We start from the raw sequence: 23,779 nt of genomic DNA on the forward strand, positions 1-23,779 counted from the left end.
AGAGATTTTATTTTATTAATGCATAAAACAGAAAATAAGACGAAATCATTGTTGACAATGAAGACGCTTTAGTATTCTTCATCATCTTCTTCATCTACGTCAGTAGAATCTACTCCAACCTCTTCATAATCTTTCTCCAAAGCGGCAAGATCTTCACGCGCTTCCGAGAATTCACCTTCTTCCATCCCTTCTCCTACGTACCTAAATTTGCAAACAAACAGTGTGTCCATCATAAATCAGCACATGCGACTAGTGAGGAGTTAAATCCCATAAGTTTGGGGTGCTACGCACAGTGCTTCGCCAAAAAAAAAACACTGCAGCACTTGAGATTGGTTATTGCTATCAAGATACAACGGATGGATGCCGAAATCACCTGCTGTCTAGTGTTCGTTTGTTTGAATTTTTGCCACTCAGTGACCCAATTTAACAAAGCAAAACGTTTAAATTACGGAGTATAGTACGGTAGCACAACACGTAGAAGTCATGATACGAAAGTTTGATGAAGAAGTAGTGTGTGTATTGGGTTTTTCAAATTAGAAGATTTACTTACCAATGCACAAACGCCCGCTTGGCGTACATCAAGTCGAACTTGTGATCCAAACGAGCCCATGCCTCCGCAATAGCAGTTGTGTTGCTTAGCATGCAAACAGCGCGTTGCACTTTGGCCAGATCTCCTCCAGGAACAACAGTTGGTGGTTGGTAGTTAATACCAACCTTGAAACCAGTGGGACACCAATCTACAAACTACAACAAAAATTTAAAACTTTTACTACGTTTTAGAACGCAGCTATATTATAATATGTAAACTACTAAAACCATTCTACATTGACTACAGTATGTTGCAGGCAAGACCTGCTGGCAAGGAAGAGAAGTCAAAAAATCTACAAAGTGCTTTGTTTATCAAATAAAATGCAAAATAAAAAAATTAGCCTACATTCTAAACGCGTGCTTTACCTGAATGGTTCGTTTCGTTTTGATATGCGCAATTGCAGCGTTGACATCCTTGGGCACAACGTCTCCTCGGTACAACATGCAGCAAGCCATGTACTTTCCATGGCGAGGATCGCACTTCACCATCTGGTTGGCTGGCTCGAAGCAAGAATTGGTGATTTCGGAAACCGAAAGCTGTTCGTGGTAAGCTTTCTCAGCGGAGATAACTGGAGCATACGTCACCAAAGGGAAGTGAATGCGAGGATACGGGACCAAGTTAGTTTGAAACTCCGTCAGGTCGACATTGAGAGCGCCGTCAAATCGCAGAGAGGCAGTGATTGAAGACACGATTTGACCCATTAGGCGGTTTAAGTTGGTGTATGTTGGCCGCTCAATATCGAGGTTTCTGCGACAAATATCGTAGATAGCTTCGTTGTCGACCATAAACGCGCAGTCAGAGTGCTCCAGTGTGGTGTGAGTGGTCAAAATCGAGTTGTATGGTTCAACAACCGCAGTGGAGATCTAAAACAATAATGCAAAATCAAAGTTCAGATTGAAAAAAGCCAATCATTCCGCACGATAATTCATAAATAACTCAGCGACCCTTGCTATTTAAATCTTTCCACTGAAAATTCATCTGCAAGTTAGCAAAACTGCCAAAAATCAACTCTGCAAAGAGTCACCCGTCAGAAAATGAATATTTTCAATACAATGTAAATCACAAATATTCTCTTTCTGTACCAGTAGTTGGAAACTAATTTCCGTTTTCGAAATAAAAATATGCGTAATCGTTGCTAAAAATTGCTAAGCTCAAATACACCGTATAAGATTGACAAAAAAGGAACTGTGACCTACTATGACATGTGAACGCATTAGGCGTCTCGAGTACACATTTTCTGGAAGACAACAAAAATTTAAAGCTCTTTGAAATGCACTGATGATGCTTCATGCTAACCTGTGGAGCAGGATAGATCGCGAATTCAAGTTTCGACTTCTTTCCATAATCGACAGACAATCGCTCCATGAGAAGAGATGTAAATCCCGATCCGGTTCCTCCTCCGAAGGAATGGAAGAGCAAGAATCCTTGAAGCCCAGTGCACTGGTCGGAAAGTTTACGGATTCGGTCTAAGACTTGATCAACTATGTCTTTCCCTTTACAAGACAACCATCGCATATTAAGAATCTGTGAGCTTAAAGTATTCACTGTATGCTAAACCATGAGTATTGGGTATAGTGTAAGTTCGTCGTCGTAAATCTTTACTTTGTATACGTCTATACGTAAACGTAGTTCTATGTTTGATTCTAAGATTAGGAGAATCAGATCTTCTCATTTTACCATGCTTTCAGCTCTAACGGCTAGTTTCTTTCTTTCGGCTGCCCTTTCCATTCGCAACTACACCCATTCAGTTTATTTAGAGGTGAGCAGTGTTTTTACCACATCCAGCTTAAGCTGAGAATCAAACCAAGATTGTATGATATTTGTAAACCACATTCAATGCCAGCATGTCCGATCCAGGTTTTAATCAACGCACCTACAAGCGACTGCATAAAAGCTTTTTGCCAAATGGTAAACGAAAAGGGGTTGACTGGTCATAAATATAGTATTTTTGATTTAAAACGTAACAGTTTTGCATTAAACATTTTCATTGACGGTTTTCCTCATGGTAATCACGTTATTATTTATAAACCAAAACAGTCACCAAATCAAGTTTTACATACCGACAGTATAATGACCACGTGCATAATTGTTTGCGGCGTCTTCTTTACCGGTTATAAGTTGTTCCGGGTGAAACAATTGACGGTAAGTACCCGTGCGGACTTCATCTGCGAACAATTGACAATGATACAAACTTCAAGACGATTTTAAAAACGATTTCTATCTATTTAATACCAGCTCTGATTCTTCAAAATTAGTCAAAATTAGTTTGGTTTTATTGCAGTGACCTGTACGGAAAACAAGCTTCTTGCAATGAAAAGAGGACAATCTTGAAAGAAAAACAGCTTCTGTTGTTAAGTGATACTTTCTTACCGACTACAGTTGGTTCCAAATCGACCATAACAGCCCTGGGAACGTGCTTCCCAGCTCCGGTTTCACTGAAGAACGTGTTGAAAGAGTCATCTGCGACTCCAATAGATTTGTCGCTCGGCATCTGTCCGTCAGGTTGGATGCCGTGCTCCAAGCAGTAAAGCTCCCAGCAAGCATTTCCGATTTGAACTCCAGCTTGGCCGACATGGATTGAGATACATTCACGCTGTTATCAAAACAATTTCTTTTAAAAGCAAGACAAAAATAAAAAATAGGGAATTTGTGATGTGAAACAAATGCTCTCATCCAAGCTTATGCCTGATGTTAAAAGATTTCGATTAAACCTTTGAATGTTCCAGCGCTGTAGAAATAAAAACAGGGAACATGCCTTGACAATGACCAGATTTCACCTAAGTGCTGAATTTGACAACTATGTGCAAATTTCCTAATTGATGTGTTCAAAGCAGGTCTCCGGCAACCAACAAAGTTTCACTCACCAAATTGAAGGCAATTAAAGCAATGAAGTTAATACGTCAAACTGACTTCTTTCTTAATCAGTGCGATGAAAATAAACATTGGTGACAACAAGCAGATCCTAAAAATGTTCACGGCAGTGATGCAGCATTGAACACAGTTGCAGTGGATTCAAACCGAACGTTGAAATACCTCTCAAAAATACACAGGCTATGTTCGGATTGTTTATGACAGGGCTTCCCAAACTGAGGGTAGCGACAGCACAAGGGGTCGCATAACGCACTTTAGGGGTCGCGAAGAGTATTCCAATTTTACACAAACACATATTGCACTATTGTAGGCTACGTTTTAGACATTTAATTCGAAACGCAGTTGTTAAAACTGGTGCAATTGTGCAAAACAATATTCTATGCTAAGCTGGAGATTCTACGTGAATGGGGCTAGCCCTTGTAGTGGGACTACGTGCATGAACAACGGATAAGCGTTTTTTTCTTTGTATCAGATGGCACGGCTGCTGAATGCGAAACTTTTCGTTTGGTCACTCCCGTTTATGACACCATAGTCTATTAACTTTGCCGTTCCAGTTGAGAGGCTAGTTACGGAAAACTCAGAGATTGGGTTAGGAGCATGGTTAGGAGCAGTGGTTAGGAGTAAATGTTGAAAAAATAAAACTAATCGAATCAAAGGATAGCTAGTTGAAAAAATTAAACAATAACAGTAATAAACCTACTGCAGATGATGCTGAAGAAGACGATCTAACACCGACTTGCACTTTCAAAAAGCGCGAGTGCAATAAAAACGAGGCCAGACACAACAAAATAAGAATGTATAGCGAAAGTTTTTTTGCTGTATAGTTTCACTTTCATATCATAAACCAATGAGTACCGTCTACTTTTTGATTTGCAATGAAGTGTTGGGATGTGAGAGTCTTAAGCCTACCAAGTTGAAATGATATCTTCACACCAAGCATGATTCTCATCGCAACAAGCATGCCGAGTTTTTCCGTCGATTACTGCGAACATCGGAAAGACACAGGCAGCCATTTCAAAGTGAATTTGCAAATGAAGAGAAATATACAAGAGCATCGTTTGAGGCCTCCTTGTTGATTGCAAAAACTAAGAAACCTTACAACATTCGGCAAAAAACTTATTCTACCAGCTGCAATTTAAGTGAGCGCAACTGTTCACTGCAAAAAAGAGGCCAATAAAATGTGAAAAATTCCATCGTCAAACAACAGTGTCAAGACGAATTTCCGAAATCAGCGAGGATCAACGCAAGCAACTCTTTCTACAAAAGTACGTCATAACTTTGCCATTCAGCTCAATGAGTTGACTGACATTACCAATATGGCATATCTTTTGTTATATGTCAGATACATTTACAAGAATTTATTGGGTTTCTATTAGGAAGAAGCAATTTTTACTGTGATTATCCTATTCCTAGTTGCTGGGGGGCTTCGACCCCCGAACTCCAAAACTTTCTCAAAAATCCACGTCGAGTTACATTTCACCTAAAAAAAGTGGTTTGGTACAGATTGTTTAACTTTTGTGGTTGCGAGTGAAATAATTTATTCATCGGATCGCTAAAATTATTTCATTTGTCCAACCGGACCTTTGTTAACATTAGTTGAGTAACCCTGCCCCAGTAGCTAAAAAATTATCACTTAAAGACTTAAACTAAATGCTGTTGTGCAAGATGCTGTGAAAGTTATTAACTTTATCAAGAGTCACGCACTTAACACCCCTGTTTTTGCAAATTTATGTAGTGAAATGGAATCGGAGTTTAAAACCCTTTTGCTGCATTGTAAAGTAAGGTGGCTTTCAAAAACCAAAGCTTTAAAGGCCTACTAAATGAAAAGTTCAAACGGGAATTAAGCATTAAAATGCGTAAACTGAACATTCAAGAATACATTTCAAGAAAAATTACCGAAAAAAAAATGATTTCAATGGCGCTGGCAAGGCCCCAAGTCCAATGTTTCATTTATTTTCATCTTTTTTCAACTATTTTCATCACCAAAAGTGCAAACAATGCTCGAGAATACGTCACAAAAGACAGCAATAACAAAAGCTACGTTACCACATCTGATGTTTAGAGCAAACTGTCTGATGTTTTGATGTACATACATACATAGCCTACAGTCAATTCGCCCGCAGTAACCATTATTGCGAGATCAGCTGATTGCTAGTCTCTAGTGACGCAGACTGTACACTTGTACAGTCGCACGCTTCGCTGCTCAAGCCCAATCTCGTTTTGAAAGCTCTGACAAAAGCACGCGCACAATGGTGGTCAGACCGCAAATTTTATTGAAAATCGTTTTATGGTAGCATGTTGAACAGCAAGAACGTGGAAACTCGCCAAGTCAGGTTTTTCCTATAGCATCCCTTTAAAAAGGCTATTAATGTTGAAAGATGAAGTCGGATTTTTCTAACGGAAAAAAATTCAAACTTGGTCCATCACTTTTTGCAATGATATCGGGCTTTTAAAATTATTCTATTTGTCAGATTTTTTGGAAAAACTAAACGAACTTAATTTGTCCCTCCAAAGAGAAAACGCCAATATTTCCACATTAAACTCTAATTGAAGCGTTTATCAAAAAAATTAAACATTTAGTACCAAGAGATTGAAAATAATTCATTTACTATGTTCTCATTTACTAAAAAGTTTTTGGCTAATGATGACGTGGAATCAAACGTTAATAAATTTGTGGTTATCGACCATTTGTTAAAACTGTTGAAACAGTTTCCAAAGTATCTGTATCCAAAGTAATCCAAAGTATCCAAAGTATCTTTGTGGGGTTTTCTTTGCCTGCCTTGCTCTTCTTGCTATGAGCTAAACGCATCAAGACGTGTTCCCCTTAAGACCATCAGCACTCTTGATAACGCACCATGGCCGATCTTCATAGCAACTGTCCATACAAATCTTAAATATATCAGCTAAAGCTATGCGGGCTAATAAAGCTACAGCCTAAATTTATTTGTTTTTGTTTTTTACCATTTTCTTTTTTTTTCTTTTCCCTTTATATCTTAAATTTTTCTGAAGGTGTTGCGACCGTGCCAAATTTTTTTCAACTCAATAACTTACTTCGGTCACAAGCACGTTTTAACGTTCACGTTTTGTCGCTTCTACCTTTTTCTCGACCTTTGCTATGTTGACGTGTATTGTTTTGATATGATGGTCAGAAATAAAAAACAACTGAATTGAACTGAACTGATCTTCTTCCAGAATTGGACAATACCAAATTACCATAGAATGGATCTAAAAGTCTTTTGCAATGCAAAAACAAACTAAGCTCCCGAGTACACCTCTCTTAAATCTAAGGAAGAACTTGCTGATCTATCTTCTGACTCTAAGGTGCGGCTTGAATTTTCTGGAAAAAAGCTTTCCACTTTTTGGCTGAACGTCAAAGCGGAATATCCATCATTATCAAACTCAGCAGTAGGCCACTCCTGCCATTTGTCTCCACGTATCTGTGCGAGTCAGCATTTTCAACGTTACCGGCGATAAGAAAATACCGTTCCAGCCTAAGCAAAATTGAAACCGCATTGAAGCCAAGGCTGCACTTGCTTTGTAGCAGAAAGCAGTCACATTGAATAAATGAGTTTGCTTTTTGTTTTGTTTCCAGTATGCTAGCCTAGCCTAGCCTAGGCTTCGAGCACGGTAACTTCTTTTCAGTTTTTGTTCACATTGAGCCTATTAAATAAACATTACAAATTTATATTTCGCACTGTTTATCATTTTAACCGTGAAGGGTCGTGGAAAATTTCAGGAGATTAAAAGGGGTAGCGAGAAAAAAAGTTTGGAAGCCCTGTTTTATGAAACATTGAACAAATAAACAAAAATGTGATATTACAGATATCGTTAGTTGACCCATATGTGACGTATGAGGTAGTATGTACTATACAGTATTCGTGTAGTGCAGTAGTCGCTGCTAACTGCCCAATAAGAGCAGAAGCTGTATTTTAAGTCATCCTCTACGTCAGTGGTTCCCAACCGGGGTGCCGCGGCACCCTGGGGTGCCAATTGCAATGCTCAAGGGTGCCGCGAGATATTGAGATATTGCAATACTGCGGCCCATTCTTTATTTTAACTTTAACCCGTTAAGTGCGGAATTTATTTAGACCTATTTCTAACCGAGTTTCAGTGCGTATTAAGTTTCCCGTCTCGCAGTTATTCCCGGCTCCTTTCTGGAGAGTCGCTGGCGGTAAGCTTTTTTTTCTCGCCCAGGAAAAACAGCGTGGAAGAGATTTTGACTCTTGCTTTTCTTTCCATAAAATTTGAAACGCACCATTTGTGGGCAGCAGTGGCCGAGTGGTTAGCGCGTTGGGCTCGCAGTCGAGAGTCAGCCACCGCAGTCAGCCACCCGTACTTGCTGTTGTTTGGCAAGAAACTTTACGATACTTGCCTCTACCCAGTGATCGATTTCGAGTAGTGGGAAGTACCAAATTTAAGTCATAAGTAGAGTAGACAACCGGAAACAGACATTGCCGTCGGCTGCAGCGTGGGTCAGGTGTACGTCGGGAGGCGCGCACCGATGCATAGCGCTCAAGTCCGCTTTCCCGCAATGCAGGGTAAAGATATGAAAAACATAAACAAAACAAAAAAAAACATTATTGCCAGGTTTCATGATTTTATTTTGCGTTTCACGGCGCACAAAGTCAAATTGCAGTGATGTGACCCAGCACGATTATAAAATTGCTCGATTGTTTGCGAACCATTGTAAACCAATCTATTCACAGAATGGAAATTTTAAGCTTATGCACAAGCAGATGCCTCTCGACGAGTTCTGAATAAAAATTCAAAATGAATAGGTCCTTGCGTTAGAAAGGAAGCTATTGTGCGTTTGCTGCAGTTTTCCACGTCATACCTATGTGAGAGTGGATTTTTCGTATTAACGAACATAAAAACTAAAAAAAACAAAAAAAAAACGAGAACGACTGCTTATAGTCGAGGAAGAAATGCGGATGGCTTTATCAAATGTGCCTCCAGATATTAAGGGACTTTGTGCAAGAAGTCAAGCCCAAATTTCACAATGACTTTGGAATAAATACATATATTTATGCGCGCTATACTGTACAACTCATTCTGTGTTATTTCATACAGTTATTTGAAATACAGAAACCTCATAAAATTGATCCAGTTTAGCCAGGGTGCCGCAAACTATTTATCTCTTTATAGGGTGCCGCAAGGTCAAAAAGGTTGGGAACCACTGCTCTACGTTATAAAGCTAACTGCTGTTCTCGATAAAGGCTTTCCCAAAAGCGTTTTGTAAAATACATTTCAAATCTTAAAATCAACCAACCGTGTTAATCACAGAAAATCTCTTGCTATGTGTTGACATTTGCTTTTATTGGCTTTATATTTAGATGTTGAAGTTAGATTTTGCGGCAACAGACTAAACTAAGGCCTGGGGCTTGTAAGAGCTGTGACCTCACAAAAGCAGGAAGTCGTTGGAAAATTCGCGCCAAAACTATCCATAAATCTTTGTGTGAACCTGGGCGTAAAATTGGTTTGAATTACCGGGTTAATTTATGACGTATCTTTATCGTCAGAGAATGTTTAAATGAAGTAAAAATTTTGCATTTTGCAGCGCGAAATGAGTGATTGTGTGCAAGCAACCAAGCATGCGTTCATGCATGTCAACATGAAGAATGTCAGCAACAAGTTTAAGCTCTGTGGAATGGCAAAAACCAAAAAATATTTGCTATTACTAGGGCGATTTTTGTCACTAAAGTTACTTTACCAATTAACAAGAGAAATGTAGAACCAAAATTTCATGGTTGTGGGGTCAATCTTCAAGGAGTTATAAAGTTACCAAAGTTACTTTTTGTGTTTTTAGGTTACTTTTTACTTGTTAGGTCACTTTATTTTGCATACTTTTTTGCCTAATTCCCCTATTTATTTATCTTTCATTGCTACCAGAGAGATGAATTTACATTCTATGTGATCAGCCTTGTGCTGATAGCCGGGAAGATCGCCCCTTTCTTCACAATCTTCTACTATGGTACGGATTTGCAAGAGCCCATGCTTGTTCGTATCTCGTGTATTCCCGAAAACTAGTAAAGTAATTTTTTCGATGAAACAAATTGTGTTAACTATATTTAACCACTTGTTTTCCCTGCAACAGCTAAAGTGTTTGATTGCCAGAAACTTTCTACATACAGTATGTCATATGTGTAATTTGAATGTGTAGTCATGAGCACAAATTGAAACTAATTTAGATGCTTTTTTTGTGTTGAATTGCTGCTATTTCTTTCGCTTTCTTGTTTTCGTTAAATAAAGTTATTTTTTGGTTACTTTTTTGCAAAATTAAAGTCATCTTTTTGAGGTTTTTAGGTTACAAAAAAATTGCCCATATTCTCGATATTGCAGAAGAGATTTTTAGGTTTGACATGAAATCAAAATACATCAGACTGTCAAACCCATAAGCATGCAAGCAAGTAGGCTACAATTTTTCGTTTTTGACTTTTCGTAATGCATTCTTTGAAATATTAATCTTTTTGTTAACATCGCAGTTCTGATGTTGGGGCAAACCTGATCAAATTTGCAAAGTGATCACGCTAACAATAATGCCTACCAACAGTACATCAAGCTATTTCTTGAAGCAATTTCTTCGAAGAAAAATCATTGCAGCTTCCATAATTACAGTTCAGCCGAGAGTTGAATTATTATAGCACGGCCGCCAAACACAACAAAATACTGCAACAAGGTTGACAAACCTCATTTTACGTTGAAGCTTCTGATATCAACCAAAACTGTCAGTCGTTGTACAAATTCCTCTAAAGGCAATCGTTGTTACTAGCTTTTCCAAACAACTTAATTAATGCACTGCAATCAACATACAATATAGTCTCAGGTTTGCTTAGTAAAAAGATATAAAAGACAACAACACTTACCATGATTCTGTTTTGGTGAGAAAGTTTGAGAGAAAAAAACAAATAAAAGTTAAAACAAATACTTTATGCAGCGTTTCAACCTTCAAAAAGATGACTGTCAAAAAGCTGGAGTTACGTTTATATGGAGGTAAAATGACGTCATCCTGCAAGAGCGTGATTGGTTAAGGCATCTGTTTTTCCTTTTTTGCCCTCCAGCGAAGCAAGTTGGCAAGATGAAAGACGCCAAACCAATCTGCCTTTGCCCTCTGCTGTGCGATGGCGATGAAATTTTCACTGATATCCCACAGAAACTAAAAATTGAATTCATTTTGCCAGTAGCTTATTAATTATCAGCAAGTAGTGGGCTAAACAATCACTAAAAAGGTGAAATTGTAGTCGTAGGAAGCGACACATGATTTCCACGCAAAAACATTTGAGCTTAACTTTGTTTCAACATCTAAGAATCTGTTTTATTGTGAGTTGAAATGTCAAATGTCTAACTCTAAAGCAAAAGTCAGCAGCGCCAACCAACCTGGTCCGGACCACTCACAATCACACAGCTCGTTTACAAGTTTTAGCAAGCTATTCCCATGGTCCGCCTAGGACCCTAGGTATTTTCAAATGCATCTTACTACATTTTGCTGGAGAATATAAAGATTTTGTCACTCTTTCAGTTGCCTGCTAAACACATAAAAGACAAAACCTCATCAAAAAGATGACATCGATGTTGGTCCTTGTCCTTACTCCTTATACAGCAGCAGCACTTATGCGAGTGAACAAGAACTTTTGTTGATAAAAGTCGGTGTTAGCTGCAAATGTTGAAGTAAAGGTGAAGTTGCTTGTTTGCTTAATCAATTGCAAAGAAACCTCCTTTTTAATCATAAACAGCTGAAATATTTTAGTTACAAGATTTTTTAAATGCATTTTATGTGAATCATACTGTTGGGGCAAAACGGACCCCACCCCTTACCCAAAAAACGAACCTATGAACTCGGTTGATTTGTTATACGTTCCCACCTTAAGGACGCGACGAGGGTTTCGTTTCGATAGCAGGCAGGCAAAGACACAATTTTTAAAGCCAAATTCGTCTTGTAAGCTGCAACATAGGTAAGAAAACTTCTCAATTTAAAGTAACATTTGAGTGTTGAGTTGCGAGAATTGTGAAAAAAACTACTGTTAACGTCTGGTGTAAGTGGTTGTTGAGCCTACGGTGGAAAATTTTTTAGAGAAATCAAAAAAATAAAATAGGGTTGGTTGAAAACCTGATGGGAAAGTATTTGTCTGGAAGGCGAATCCGATTTTGGAAAATTGCACTCTTGCAAGCAAATTACTTGTAAAATCATAATCCGGGTGAGGGTTTAGTGCTCCTTTACTGCGACACCTATTATTACAACCTTTTTAAATAGTTTTAATACACTTATCTTTTTGTGATTGTTAATTACGTGAATATATGCGTCATATGTTGCATTTTATTTAAAGCAGATATTTACAACCGCTAGATGGCGCGCTATGCAAATTTAAAATGCTGTTTGGGGCAGTTCCTTAGGTCCGATTTTTGCCGAATTTTAGAATCGTCCGTTTGACTACCAGACAAGCCTCCTGTAACTAAAAAATGGTTGTTATCAAAAATGTCCGGGTCCAATGTCACTTCTTACTCGCCTATAAGTTCACTTCCAGGAAAAGGAAGACTCGGTTCAGCAAATACACACTTTCTATCTCTAATTCTAAAACTAATATAAACTTTTTAAAAATGTATGTTCAATTTTCCTGCGTGCAGATGGCAACCTTCCATAGCGCATCAGTGTGCCACAGCAGTGGCGTAGCCAAGGGGGTTTGGGGGTTACAAACCCCCCCCTTTGGCACGCGTGGGACGTCACAATATTGAGATTGGTGCTTTCAGTCTAAAAAAAATTGCCCAATTTTATACAAAACTACATTAAAAGAACGAGTTTTGCCAATACCAAATATTCAAACATCTCAGCCAGGAATTAGCAACAAGAAAACATAGAGACTTATAGCTTTATTTCCGAAAAATGCCGAAGAAAACATGATCTTATCATTTTGCTATGCCACCGGACAGCACCATTTTACAGGAATATTCATACCCACATTTTGTTGAAAATGCTCTCAGAATGCACCAAATTCAAGGTAATTTTTCAAAATTTTCTGGGGGAGGACCCCCAGACCCCCCGCCGCTGGGTCGTCAACCCCCCCCTTCTTTTCAAAATTTTTGGTTACGCTACTAGCTGTGCCACGGCGCACCGGTTGAGAAACGCTGCCCTACAGTATGGTGTTCAATGAAAACTATTTGCAAAGTTGTCCTAATGCGTACCACAAATGCTAAATTTCAAAAGCAACTACATGAACAATTTAAGACATTGGTCTTCAGCTTTGCGCAGAGGCGATATCGTAGTCGATGAGGTTTATCCGAGACGCGATTATTGCTAGTTGAAAACTATTCCCAATACCCCGCCTTGACGACGTGAAATACCGTCGGCTGTGGCAATTTCTGAAGGGTTCCCCGGAACTCTTATTTATTTATCAAGAAGTTGTTACTACCAGTATTAGTGTGATTCTATTTCGTTTCATGAATGTAAAACGTTCCGTTTAGAAATGGCCGAGTCCGAATGAATGATTAAATTTTCCACTTCTTTCACTTGCCATATGGGCTTGCAACATCCATTCCATCATGAATATAATGTCAGCTATTCTATTCCCCAAATGTATTCCATTCCACTCACACCTTAACTACGGGATTAGAAACTCTGTAGAACTATAACCACTTTAATACACCAGCGGGGTCACTGTTCTTTGTGCGCTACTGTGATAAAGGTTTATAGGCTATAAATTTACTTCAAAGGGCTGCAAGTAGTAAACAGACAATGAAAAAGTGTAACAATCAATGCACCTGCCATTACCTGTAGGGTCTAAGCTTGCCTGGTTTGTTTATTTGTTTGTGTTTCATTGGAGCAGTCGTGTTGTATTTTGTTTGCTACTTAAAAAAATTCCAGAATAACTAAGGCCATTGGTTTTTCTTCTTGTGATTGATTTCGTGCTGGGTTGATTTGTGAACAAGTTTATCATGATACGACAGCACATTTCAATGAGTACTCAACAATGCTCATTCATTTTTGATTCGCTTTGCACTACGCACAGCGCTTTGTTCACCTACGAGCTGCTTTCATTAAAACAGGTCGTCAGAGCAATGGGCATGCGACAACTCAGCAAGTACATTTCAGCTACTGCCAAGTCAGTAAATAAGATTTAGCCTACTTGCTCAGATCAGACTTGCTTGGTCATCGCTTGTTAAACTGATTTTGCTAACTTATGACATGCTAAGCTTCGGCTTGCTCAGTTGTTACTTTCTCAGTTTCATCGTTTACCAACTTCAGCCGCCTGCTGAAATGTTGCTAGCTCAGTTGTCACTTGCTCAACTGCCATGTGCTCAGTTCACAACTGCTGGCTTGTATGAGATTTATTAAAACATGACCTCGCCATCTGAAACACAGATCAGTTCCATCTTTAGGCAACCTAAAGTGGCTTATACCGGTGTTTGTTTTGTCTTAAGACTGTTTTTAATACAGATTGCCACCTAAGAATTGTCCTGTGTGTGTGTTGAGAGTGTGAGCGATTCTTGGAGAGAACGTGCAGATTACTCAACCAGGTCATAAATTACAATTTGTTTGAAACCAAAAATTATCATACTCGCAAAGTTTGTTCCCAAAGTTTAATCCAAGGCAGCCATGGTCCAAGCATGGACTTCTAAATAGTAGCACCTACTATTTAGAAGTCCATGGTCCAAGGGTATCGGTCTTAAAATCCAAGCGTCGCGCGATTGAATCAGTTGTCAGTTGTCAATTCAAGTGAAAGAACAATTAATAAATTTAAAGATTGATGATTTGATTGAGTGTTGTTGATTGAGTGTTGTTGATTGAGTGTTTAGTTGAGGCCAAAATTTTTTTTTTTTCAATAACTTATAAAACTTTTCAGTTGTTACCGAGCTATTTCCTTAACGTGAATCTTTCGAAGTTTTTGTTTAAAGTTTGAACTTGCCTCACTACATACAACAAATACAGTGAGACCAAAGCTAAAGAAAAACAAATCGACATTTTCCGAACAAATCTTGTGCTCCGTCTAGCGGTTGTCACAAATACTGCGTAAACCGTTTGTTCATCGTCATATAATTGTCAATTCAATATTAATGGTAGCGGTTTTTGAAATTTCACAATCTTATTTTACAAAACACTGTCCAGAGGTTATTCCGAAGTACAAAGTTTAGAGCTATGCAAGGTTTGTGGTGTAGTTGCAACTAGGTGTTGCCTGTGTTTGCCTACTTGCTTAACCAGTTGGTGTCCGAAATATTGGAAGTTTTTTAATAATCAAGTGAGTTTTGAAATTTTTTTTATCTTTATTGCATGCTTCCTACGTTGAACTTCACAACTATTGAAAGGGTATCTGGTTTTCAATTTGTGTATGAAGGTTACAAGTCCACCCCGATAGCTCAGTTGGTTAGCGCGTGACTTCTGGAACGAAGAAGCTTCAAGATCAAGCGGTGCTAGTTCGACTCTCGGGATGTGCGCTTGAGCAACGTACGTTAAGGACTGCTCTCCATTCAGCGGCATCTAATGGATGGAATAATTCCCCGACAACAAGACTTCAACAATCGGAAACTTCACTCTGTCAATCTCGGTGACCGGGCCTGCGTCAGTGGTTCAAAGCCTCTACAAGTATGCGAAACTTCAAGGATTAAGCTCTGCAAGAAGCTTTCCCAGTCCGAGGATGAAGATTCAATCAATCAAGTGTGTGAAAAATGTATCACAATGGGGCAAAGAGGGATAATACCTTTCGATCAACCAAAGACAATCAATTAGATATGTAGAACTATGTCGTGGTTACAGTTACGTTTCAGGTTCTTGTGATTACTTGATGCAATTGTTGATTTTTTTCACAAAGGCTTGTTCTAAGATCTATACTTTTCTTATTAATTTGTTCCTAAGACACGAAAGAGTCAGAAAAAATACCAATTGAGTGGAGAACAGTGTTCTTCTTGCTCCAAAAGTTGGGCAAGGAAAAACAAAAAAATTGTTTATTTTTTTAAACGCGAGTAATCCGACTAGATATTTTTGTTTCTGAATTTCAGCTTAACAAAGCAAATATCCCAGTGCAAAAATTGTTTAAGTTTGCTTTACAGTTAACGCTAAAATAGTTTTTGCGCTTGTGCCTCTCGTTGCCCTATCTTCTCCTACCAGGTGGATACAGTTAATCGTTCATGGAATTGGTCAACTGTTTTGTTTATTGCGTAAATAACCAATATTGGAAAGAAGAAAGAAGACCCAGTTGAGACTTTTTCTTCAACCGCCCCTCTCAACCGTCCTCGATGGTAGGGACGACTGATTGCAGCGGTGGGTTTCACTAGCACAGTACGGTCGTAGAACATCTTTAACTCTTTCGCGCCCAGCATCATTTTAAAATGATTTGCGGTTTAATGCGAAACGCCCAGCATCATTTTAAAATGATTTGAGGTTTAATGCGAAACGCCCAGCATCATTTTAAAATGATGCTGTTTGATGCGTGATATAAAACTTTGTCTTTGTAGCAGAATATCTATAAATTTACTGGTCCCTTGTAAAATGCTTCTTTTATTGATATTCTCGTATTTTTCAAAAAAAAATTTTGCTCAAATTTGACAAAGTCTGGTTACTTTAGCCAACAACAGTTAAAATAAAAGTACAGTATGTACTAAAGGAACAAGACATGTTTGATTTTTCCTTGACACTTCATATCATTAGGAAGTCCACTGAAGAAAAAAAATCTTTTTAGCTTCTACAGAAAAGGTGGGAGTATTTTTTTTTGTAAGATGCTTCATTTTCACCAAATTTTTAACAAAAACAAAAGTTAAAAAAATACATATTTTGAAAATACTGGATCTTTAAATATGTTGTATTAGGAATATAGGTTCTAACATTTATAGTCAGAACTTGAAATTATCTTTCCAAAGAGATATTCCATGTCGAAATACACAATCGGTGTCAGGCGTGTCAACTCGTTAAAGTTAGAGAAAAAATAGCAAAAATGTCTGGGTTTTGCAGTCAAACCGTGCAAAATCGCTGGGCGCGAAAGAGTTAAAGAAGTTTAGACAGCCAAGGGCGTAGCAACCCATCTTTAACCCGTTCCTCTCACTCATCTGAAACGGCCTGATGCCGGAAGAGTGATTGTAGCAGGAAATATTTAACCGCCCCTCTTCGTTGTTACACTCGCCCTGGGATGACAGGATTGCAGCGGCCCATCCCTAGAAGACTCTGGGATCAGCGAAAGCTACCCCTCCTCTGGCCGCTCCTCTCTGGCATCTCCACCAAATGAGATGTCAAACTGCAGTGGCTCGTTTTCCACAAGCAGGTGCCCTTCTTCAAGCTGACAACAAGAAGAAACACACACACAAACAAACTCAAATTAAATTAAAATCAACTCCCTACCAAAACGCGCTAGTTCTCATGCTTGACCCGCCATCTCCTAGTCTGCTCCAAAATCAGCAAGAGGAAAGTCGAGACAGGCAGATCAGCTTGAGGCAGCCAATAACCGAATTTTTACATCCACAGATTACCATCTACCGCGGTGGGTCCCTTCGGTCGAAGTAAGTCCCTCGCCTCCCTGGTAGGTATCTTCCATGTAAGTATGGTGTGCCTGCGGAGTGTTTAAGTGTGTGGACGGCTCCCGGAGCGGACGCACTAATGATGAGACAGGAAACAAATCCATTTCATATGGAAAATTGTAAACCTGCAAAATGTAGTGGTATCCAGCTTGAAAACTTTGAGCGTTGCGCGAGAAAAAAAAAAGAAAAAAAATGCCCTATCTTCTCTTACCATGTGGATACAGTTAACCTTTTAAGAAATTAATCAACTTATTTTGTTAATTTCTTAAATAACCAACTAAACGCATTGGAAAAACTTTGTTAAGAAACGAAATTGCAGGCTACTTTTATTTAAAATTATAAAAGTGCTTCTTTGGCTTACTCAGCTAATTAACACAACCGCTAGACGGAGCACAAAATTTGTTCGCAAATGCCAATTTGGCTTTCACCTTTGGTCTCACTGTATTTGCTGTATTTAGTAGGAACAGTTCAAACTTCAAACACGTCATCAAGGTTGTCTGACAAAATTTCATGCTTCAAAAAACTCACTTTAAGAAAATAGCTCGATAAAAACTGGAAAGTTTAATATGGACAAAAGTTTCATTAAAAATCAACCTATCTATAGATGTATTTTATTATTATAATTTTATTGCAGACCAAACTTTGTCTATAGTAACCACACAAAAGCGACAAAATAATCAAACCAGGCAGTACGTTTAATTAATGGTCAAGATAAAGAGCCTGCTGATAAAATGTTTGAAGTAATCTGATTTGTAAAATCAGTCAAACATCACCAAAGACAACAAGCTGTTTGCGAAATTAATACAGCGCTGAATAAAGGAAAACATGCTTTTTTTTAACGTAGGCCTATTTCAACTTTTATAACAGCATTCCAAAGGAGTTGTTGTAAACTACAACGATTAAATCGATTAAATCTGGAAAAACCATATTTATGCAACAGTTGAGAGGCATAAAATAAAGTACAGTATCAGCAAAACAAAAAATTCTTTGTCGTTGAACATTTAAAAAATCACGATTTTACTTCGTTGCCAATGCGGTGGCACATTTTCCAAACTGAGCGCAAAGTGAACTCATTTTCCGCCAAATATCTAGTTCATCCAATTTTTTTTTTTCGGTTTTGGTCCGTACAGGTCGAATTTTTTTTTCAAAATTTTTAAACTTTCTAACTTTTTCAAAATCCCCCACGGATGTATTTGGACCTTGTTGATCAGCAATATGTAGACAACTAGACATCATCCCAGGGATGACATTGGGCCGTATTACATAATTTTATTTTGCATCTCAGGAATGTACTTGGACCGCAAAAGGTTATCCGACTCAATAAAGACAATTTTTTTAGGCTCAAGCGAAACCTGTGGGCCTCGAAAAGCTTTAAAATCTTCAGAAGAAAATAACAAGCTAAAAATTTTTCACAATTAAAAGTGATGTCATGTTTGGAGACATAATTGTCATAACAGTTTAAAACAAGCATCGGCAACCACCGGGCCGCTATACAACTGAACAATTTTTTTGATCAACTGGATTAGCTTTTTGACCAACCATGATAAATTGTTGACGCAGCAATTGACATTACCGCTAGACGGAGTACAAGATTTGTTTGCAAATGCCAATTTGGGTTTACCTTTGGTCTCACTGTATTTTCTGTATTTAGTAGGACCAGTTCAAACTTCAATTACGTCATCAAGGTTATCCCACAACACTTCAGGCTACAAAAGACTCGATAAGTGCTGAGAAGTTTTAGTATGGACAAAAATTACACGAAAGATCAATCAATTTATTAGTTCTCAGTTCGGTAAATTTATAATTTGATTACTTATCTTTTTAATTGAACTGACAATATGTCAACATCGTTTTAAAAATTAAAAGTAAAAGAATATTTTTGAGCTACAGCAATGAAAAACCTATGGTATAAAAATCACTTACAACAAATTATTTCCAATCGTGCGACGCTCAGATTTCAAGATCCTTAGCTGAACCTTGAGACCAAACTTTGCAAGTTTGATAATTTTTCGTTTCATATGAGCTGTACTTTGTTACCTAACTGGGTCATCAGTGCGTTCGTTCCAAGAATGGTCCTCACTCTTAACAGGCATGTCGCACCTACATGAGAGATACTTTGGCTACCAGGGACTAGCACAAGGGTGGGTAACCCTGCGTGCAGCTTTTATGCGGCCCTCGACAACATTCAAAACTGTTCCATGTATCTGGTCTGTGACCGCAATGAAATGATGTTTTTTCTGGTTCTCCATTTTGCTGTGAGTCGCAAAACGCCTGAAAATCCAATTTATTGTTTTCAATGTGGTTTGCCAGAAAAAATTAAAATTTGTGTTTTTTTGCAATCAAACATCCTTGTCCTGAGGTTATTCTATTGTTCAAGCTTTCACACGTTGCAAAAACTTTAACGATACAAAGATTCTATTTGAATAAGATTTTTCTGATTATAAAAGCGAAATAGGCTGTTAAGGTTTTTAATGAACTAGTAACTAATTTTGATATAAAAATATTCGATATTTTTCACCTAGTTTTTATGCGTTAGTTTGTGCAAACTATACTTAACTAGTAATGACGCTATGGTAAAAAGGTTATTCGGAATCATATGTCAAATATGGATTTGTAAGTATTGTCCCCACCTGAATTTAAACAAATTCAGTGTATAAGCTTATTTTGTTTAAACGTCCTTTTAGTGACAGTTCCACGCATTGACAAGCTTGTAAAAAAATACAGCACGAACAATCTCACTGAAAATGATTTCAATAAATCGATAAAAGATTGCAACAAATTCAGCAAATAAAAATGCGAAAATGTAATTGGTTTCAGAAGTTTGCATTAAAACAGCGAAACGAGATATTACTGGATGTCATCGTGAATCAAATTTGGTTAAATTTTGGATTAAATATGTTTTTGTTGAAGTGAGGGGTTGCGAAGCAATGTTGATTACTCTGAGGGGGTCACGGTGCAAAAATAGTTGAAAACGTCTGCTTTACAGAGACTGATGGTACAAAAGGTGAAAGAAATGTTCAATCGAGTTACGCAATCTCAAAGTCGACAGCAGAAAACATGTGTGGAAAGAGAATTCAAAAGGAATGCTTGATGGCAGTTGCAGAGATCGTTTGTCCAGAAAAAAAGACGTTATTTTCAATCATTAGCCTTTCCAAGGGCAGTTACAAGACGAATTGATGATATCTAATTTGAATGTGAGGGAAATTAAAAGACGCTGAAAGGACAAACTCAAAGGAACTCAAAAGACAATGAGAGAATAGGTTTCAATAGAGCACAAGATTATTTGTAAATGCCAATTTGGTTTTACCTTTGGTATCACTGTATTTTCTGTATTTAGTAGGACCAGTTCAAAATTCAGTTGAGTCATCAAGGTTGTCCCACAACACTTCAGGCTACAAAAGACTTACGTTAAGAAAATAGCTCGATAAGTGCTGAGAAGTTTTAGTATGGACAAAAATTACACAAAAGATTAATCAATCAATAAATTATTAGTTCTCAGTTCGTTAAATTTACAAATTGATTATTTTTCTTTTTAAATGAACTTACAGTATGTCAACATAGTTTTAAAAATTAAAAGTATAAGAATAGTTTTGAGCTGCAGCAATGACAAACCTATGGTATAAACATCACTTACAACAAATTATTTCCAATCGTGCGACGCTCAGGTTTCAAGTTCCTGGGCTGAACCATGAAACCAAACTTTGCAAGTCTGATAATTTTTCGTTTCATACAAATTGTACTTTGTTACCTAACTGGATCATCAGCGCGTTCATTCCAGGAATGGTCCTCACTTTTAGGGGTGGGCAACTCTGCGTGCAGCTTTTGTGCGGCCCTCGACAACATTCAAAACTTTTCCATATATCCGGTCTGTGACCGCAGTAAAATGGTGTTTTTTTTCTGGTTTTCCATTTTTCTGGGATCACAAAACGTCTAAAAATCCAATTTATTGTTTTCAATATGCTTTTGCCAGAAAAAAATTAAAAATTGTGTTGTTTTGCAATCAAACATTCCTCGACCTGAAGTTATTCTATTGTTTAAGCTTTCAGACGTTGCAAAAGCTTTAACGATATAAAGATTCTATTTGAATAAGATTTTTCTGATTATAAAAGCGAAATAGGCTGTTAAGGTTTTTAATGAACTAGTAACTAATTTTGATATAAAAATATTCGATATTTTTCACCTAGTTTTTATGCGTTAGTTTGTGCAAACTATACTTAACTGGTAATGACGCTATGGTAAAAACAAGGTTATTCGGAGTCCTATGTCAAATATGGATTTGTGAGTATTGTCCCCACTTGCATGAAAAAAAGTCAGTGTATAAGCTATTTTGTTTAGATGTTCTTTTAGCGACAGTTCCACGCATTGACAAGCTTGTCAAAAAAATACAGCACGAACAATCTCACTGAAAATGATTTCAATAAATCGATAAAACATTGCAACAAATTCATTTGGTAAAAATGGGAAAATGTAATTGGTTTCAGAAGTTTGCATTAAAACAGCGAAACGAGATATTACTGGATGTCATCGTGAATCAAATTTGGATAAATTTTGGATTAAATATGCTTTTGTTGAAGTGAGGGGTTGCGAAGATATGTTGATTGCTCTGAGGGGGTCACGGTGCAATAATAGTTGAAAACCCCTATGCTTTACAGAGACTGGTACAAACGGAAAAGAAATGTTCAATCGAGTTACGCAATCTCAAAGCCGACAGAGAAAACATGTGTGGAAAGAGAATTTATAAAGGAATGCTTGATGGCAGTTGCAGAGATCGTTTGTCCAGAAAACAAGACGTTATTTTCAACCATCAGCTTGTCCAAGGACAGTTACAAGGCGAATTGAAGATATCTCTGTGCATGTGAGGGAAATTAAAAGACGCTGAAAGGACAAACTCAAAGGAACTCACAAGACAATGAGAGAATAGGTTTCAATAGAGCACAAGATTATTTGTAAATGCCAATTTGGTTTTACCTTTGGTCTCACTTTATTTTCTGTATTTAGTAGGACCAGTTCAAACTTTAATTACGTCATCAAGGTTGTCCCACAACACTTCAGGCTACAAAAGACTTACTTTAAGAAAATAGCTCGATAAGTGCTGAGAAGTTTTAGTATGGACAAAAACTACATAAACGATCAATCAATAAATTTATTAGTTCTCAGTTCGTTAAATTTACAAATTAATTATTTTTCTTTTCAATTGAACTGACAGTATGTCAACATCGTTTTAAAAATTAGAAATATAGGAATATTTTTGAACTACAGCAATGACAAACCTGTGGTATAAACATCACTAACAACAAATTATTTTCAATCGTGCGACGCTCAGTTTTCAAGGTCCCGGGCTGAACCCTGTGACCAAACTTTGCAAGTCTGACAACTTTTCTTTCTAAACAAATTGTACTTTGTTACCTAACTGGCTCATCAGCGCGTTCATTCCAGGAATCAAGCCCGCAACCAGGGGGGGCATTTGGGGCATTTGCCCCCCCCCCCGAAATTTTTTGAAAAAATTTAAAGCGTTTTATGCAGTATGAAATGACGTACGTCGTACTATACGTTCAACGAGGTATAGTGACATTGACAATACAGTACAATTTTACAAAGGAGACATTGACTGCGAAGCCATGATAGATGAACTTGCCAGGTGGAAAATTAAGTGGGAACGAATTCTTGAAAGTGAAAGGCCAGCAAGTGCGATTGATGCGGTGTCAGCAATAGAATCCCAAAAAGAGTATTATCCAAACATTTACAAACTCTTGATAATTTTGGCTACACTTCCAGTCACAACTGCTTCTGCAGAAAGAACATTTAGCTGTCTACGACGCTTGAAAAGTTACCTTAGAAGCACTATGGGGCAGGACAAGCTTTCTGGACTAGCTCTCATGCAAATCCATCGTACTCAAATTCCAAGCGCGGAATTGGTGTTAAACAAACTTGCCAAATCAAGTAGAAAGTTATAGACATTATGCTCTAAATTAAAATGTCATTTTGCATTTGCAAAGTCAACTTCTTTGGGCCTACAAACATAAAAACTTGTTGAGCCAACAAAATGTTTCAGGATTGTAATTTGTAATTACCGTGTTGAGTTTATTCATATGTATCTGTTTGTTTATGTTGATGTAAATATATGTTATTGATTAATTTATGACTCCAGTCGTGCCAATGCAGTTCGTGGCCTACAGATGTTGTATTTTATTTGTAATCGACTGAACACATTACTGTATTATCGTAATTTTCTTCCTTGGGTATTCATAGCTAAATGAGAAAAGGTTACAAAGGCTAGTTTCCTTTAATGCTGTACTAAACAAAAACGTGATTGACATAAGTTATGACCACTGAACCGTAACATGGTAGTGCCACACACTCTATCAATGGGCGTGGACATTAACATAAAAATGTCACAATGCATCATTTTAATGTTTGTTCTTTGATAAAAATTAAATGCCTCCCCCGAAAATATTTGCTAGTTGCGGGCCTGCCAGGAATGGTCCTCATTTTTAAAAGGCATGTCACACGTACATGAGAGATACTTACCAGTCTGTGACCGCAATAAAATGGTGTTTTTTCCAGTTCTCCATTTCTCTGGGGGTCGCGATACGCTTGTAAATCCAGTGTATTGTTTTCAATTTGTTTTTTCCAGAAAAATTAAAAATATTGTGTTTTTTCGCAATCGACCATTCCTTGTCCTGAGGTTGTTCGATTGTTTAAGCTTTCACACGTTGCAAAAGCATTAACGATATAAAAGATTCTATTTGAATGAGTTTCTTCTGATTATCGTATTAATGTGAAATAGGCTGTTAAGGCTTTTAATAAACTGGTAACTAGTTTTAATGG

General features: G+C 37.7%; 1 protein-coding gene and 1 non-coding gene across 2 annotated transcripts; one reads left to right on the forward strand and one right to left on the reverse strand.

Annotated features, from left to right (window-relative positions):
- Positions 1 to 10,413, reverse strand: LOC145764706 (tubulin alpha chain, testis-specific-like). Its single transcript, XM_082576361.1, has 7 exons — positions 10,324 to 10,413; positions 2,960 to 3,182; positions 2,650 to 2,754; positions 1,886 to 2,082; positions 955 to 1,452; positions 551 to 744; positions 1 to 201 (listed from the first exon to the last, which is right to left on the reverse strand). Exons 1-7 carry the CDS (start codon positions 10,324 to 10,326, stop codon positions 69 to 71), a joined length of 1,353 nt encoding a protein of 450 aa, XP_082432487.1. The 5' UTR covers positions 10,327 to 10,413; the 3' UTR covers positions 1 to 68.
- A 2,276-nt stretch (positions 10,414 to 12,689) lies between these two features.
- On the forward strand, positions 12,690 to 12,830 carry LOC145765738 (U4 spliceosomal RNA). The gene has a single exon (XR_014288620.1). It is a non-coding gene; the product is annotated as a U4 spliceosomal RNA (small nuclear RNA).
- The last annotated feature ends 10,949 nt before the right edge of the window (positions 12,831 to 23,779 follow it).

Source organism: Aplidium turbinatum, chromosome 2 (assembly GCF_918807975.1).
Source record: "Aplidium turbinatum chromosome 2, kaAplTurb1.1, whole genome shotgun sequence".
NCBI classification, from domain to species: domain Eukaryota; kingdom Metazoa; phylum Chordata; class Ascidiacea; order Aplousobranchia; family Polyclinidae; genus Aplidium; species Aplidium turbinatum.

What these genes read in the sequence shown, in the direction of transcription:
- LOC145764706 (XM_082576361.1), bottom strand. An exon ending in TTTGGAACCAACTGTAGTCG is followed by an intron (nt 2,755 to 2,959) that starts GTAAGAAAGTAT and finishes AATTGTTCGCAG; the next exon opens with ATGAAGTCCGCACGGGTACT. An exon ending in CGATCTATCCTGCTCCACAG is followed by an intron (nt 1,453 to 1,885) that starts GTTAGCATGAAG and finishes TTATTGTTTTAG; the next exon opens with ATCTCCACTGCGGTTGTTGA.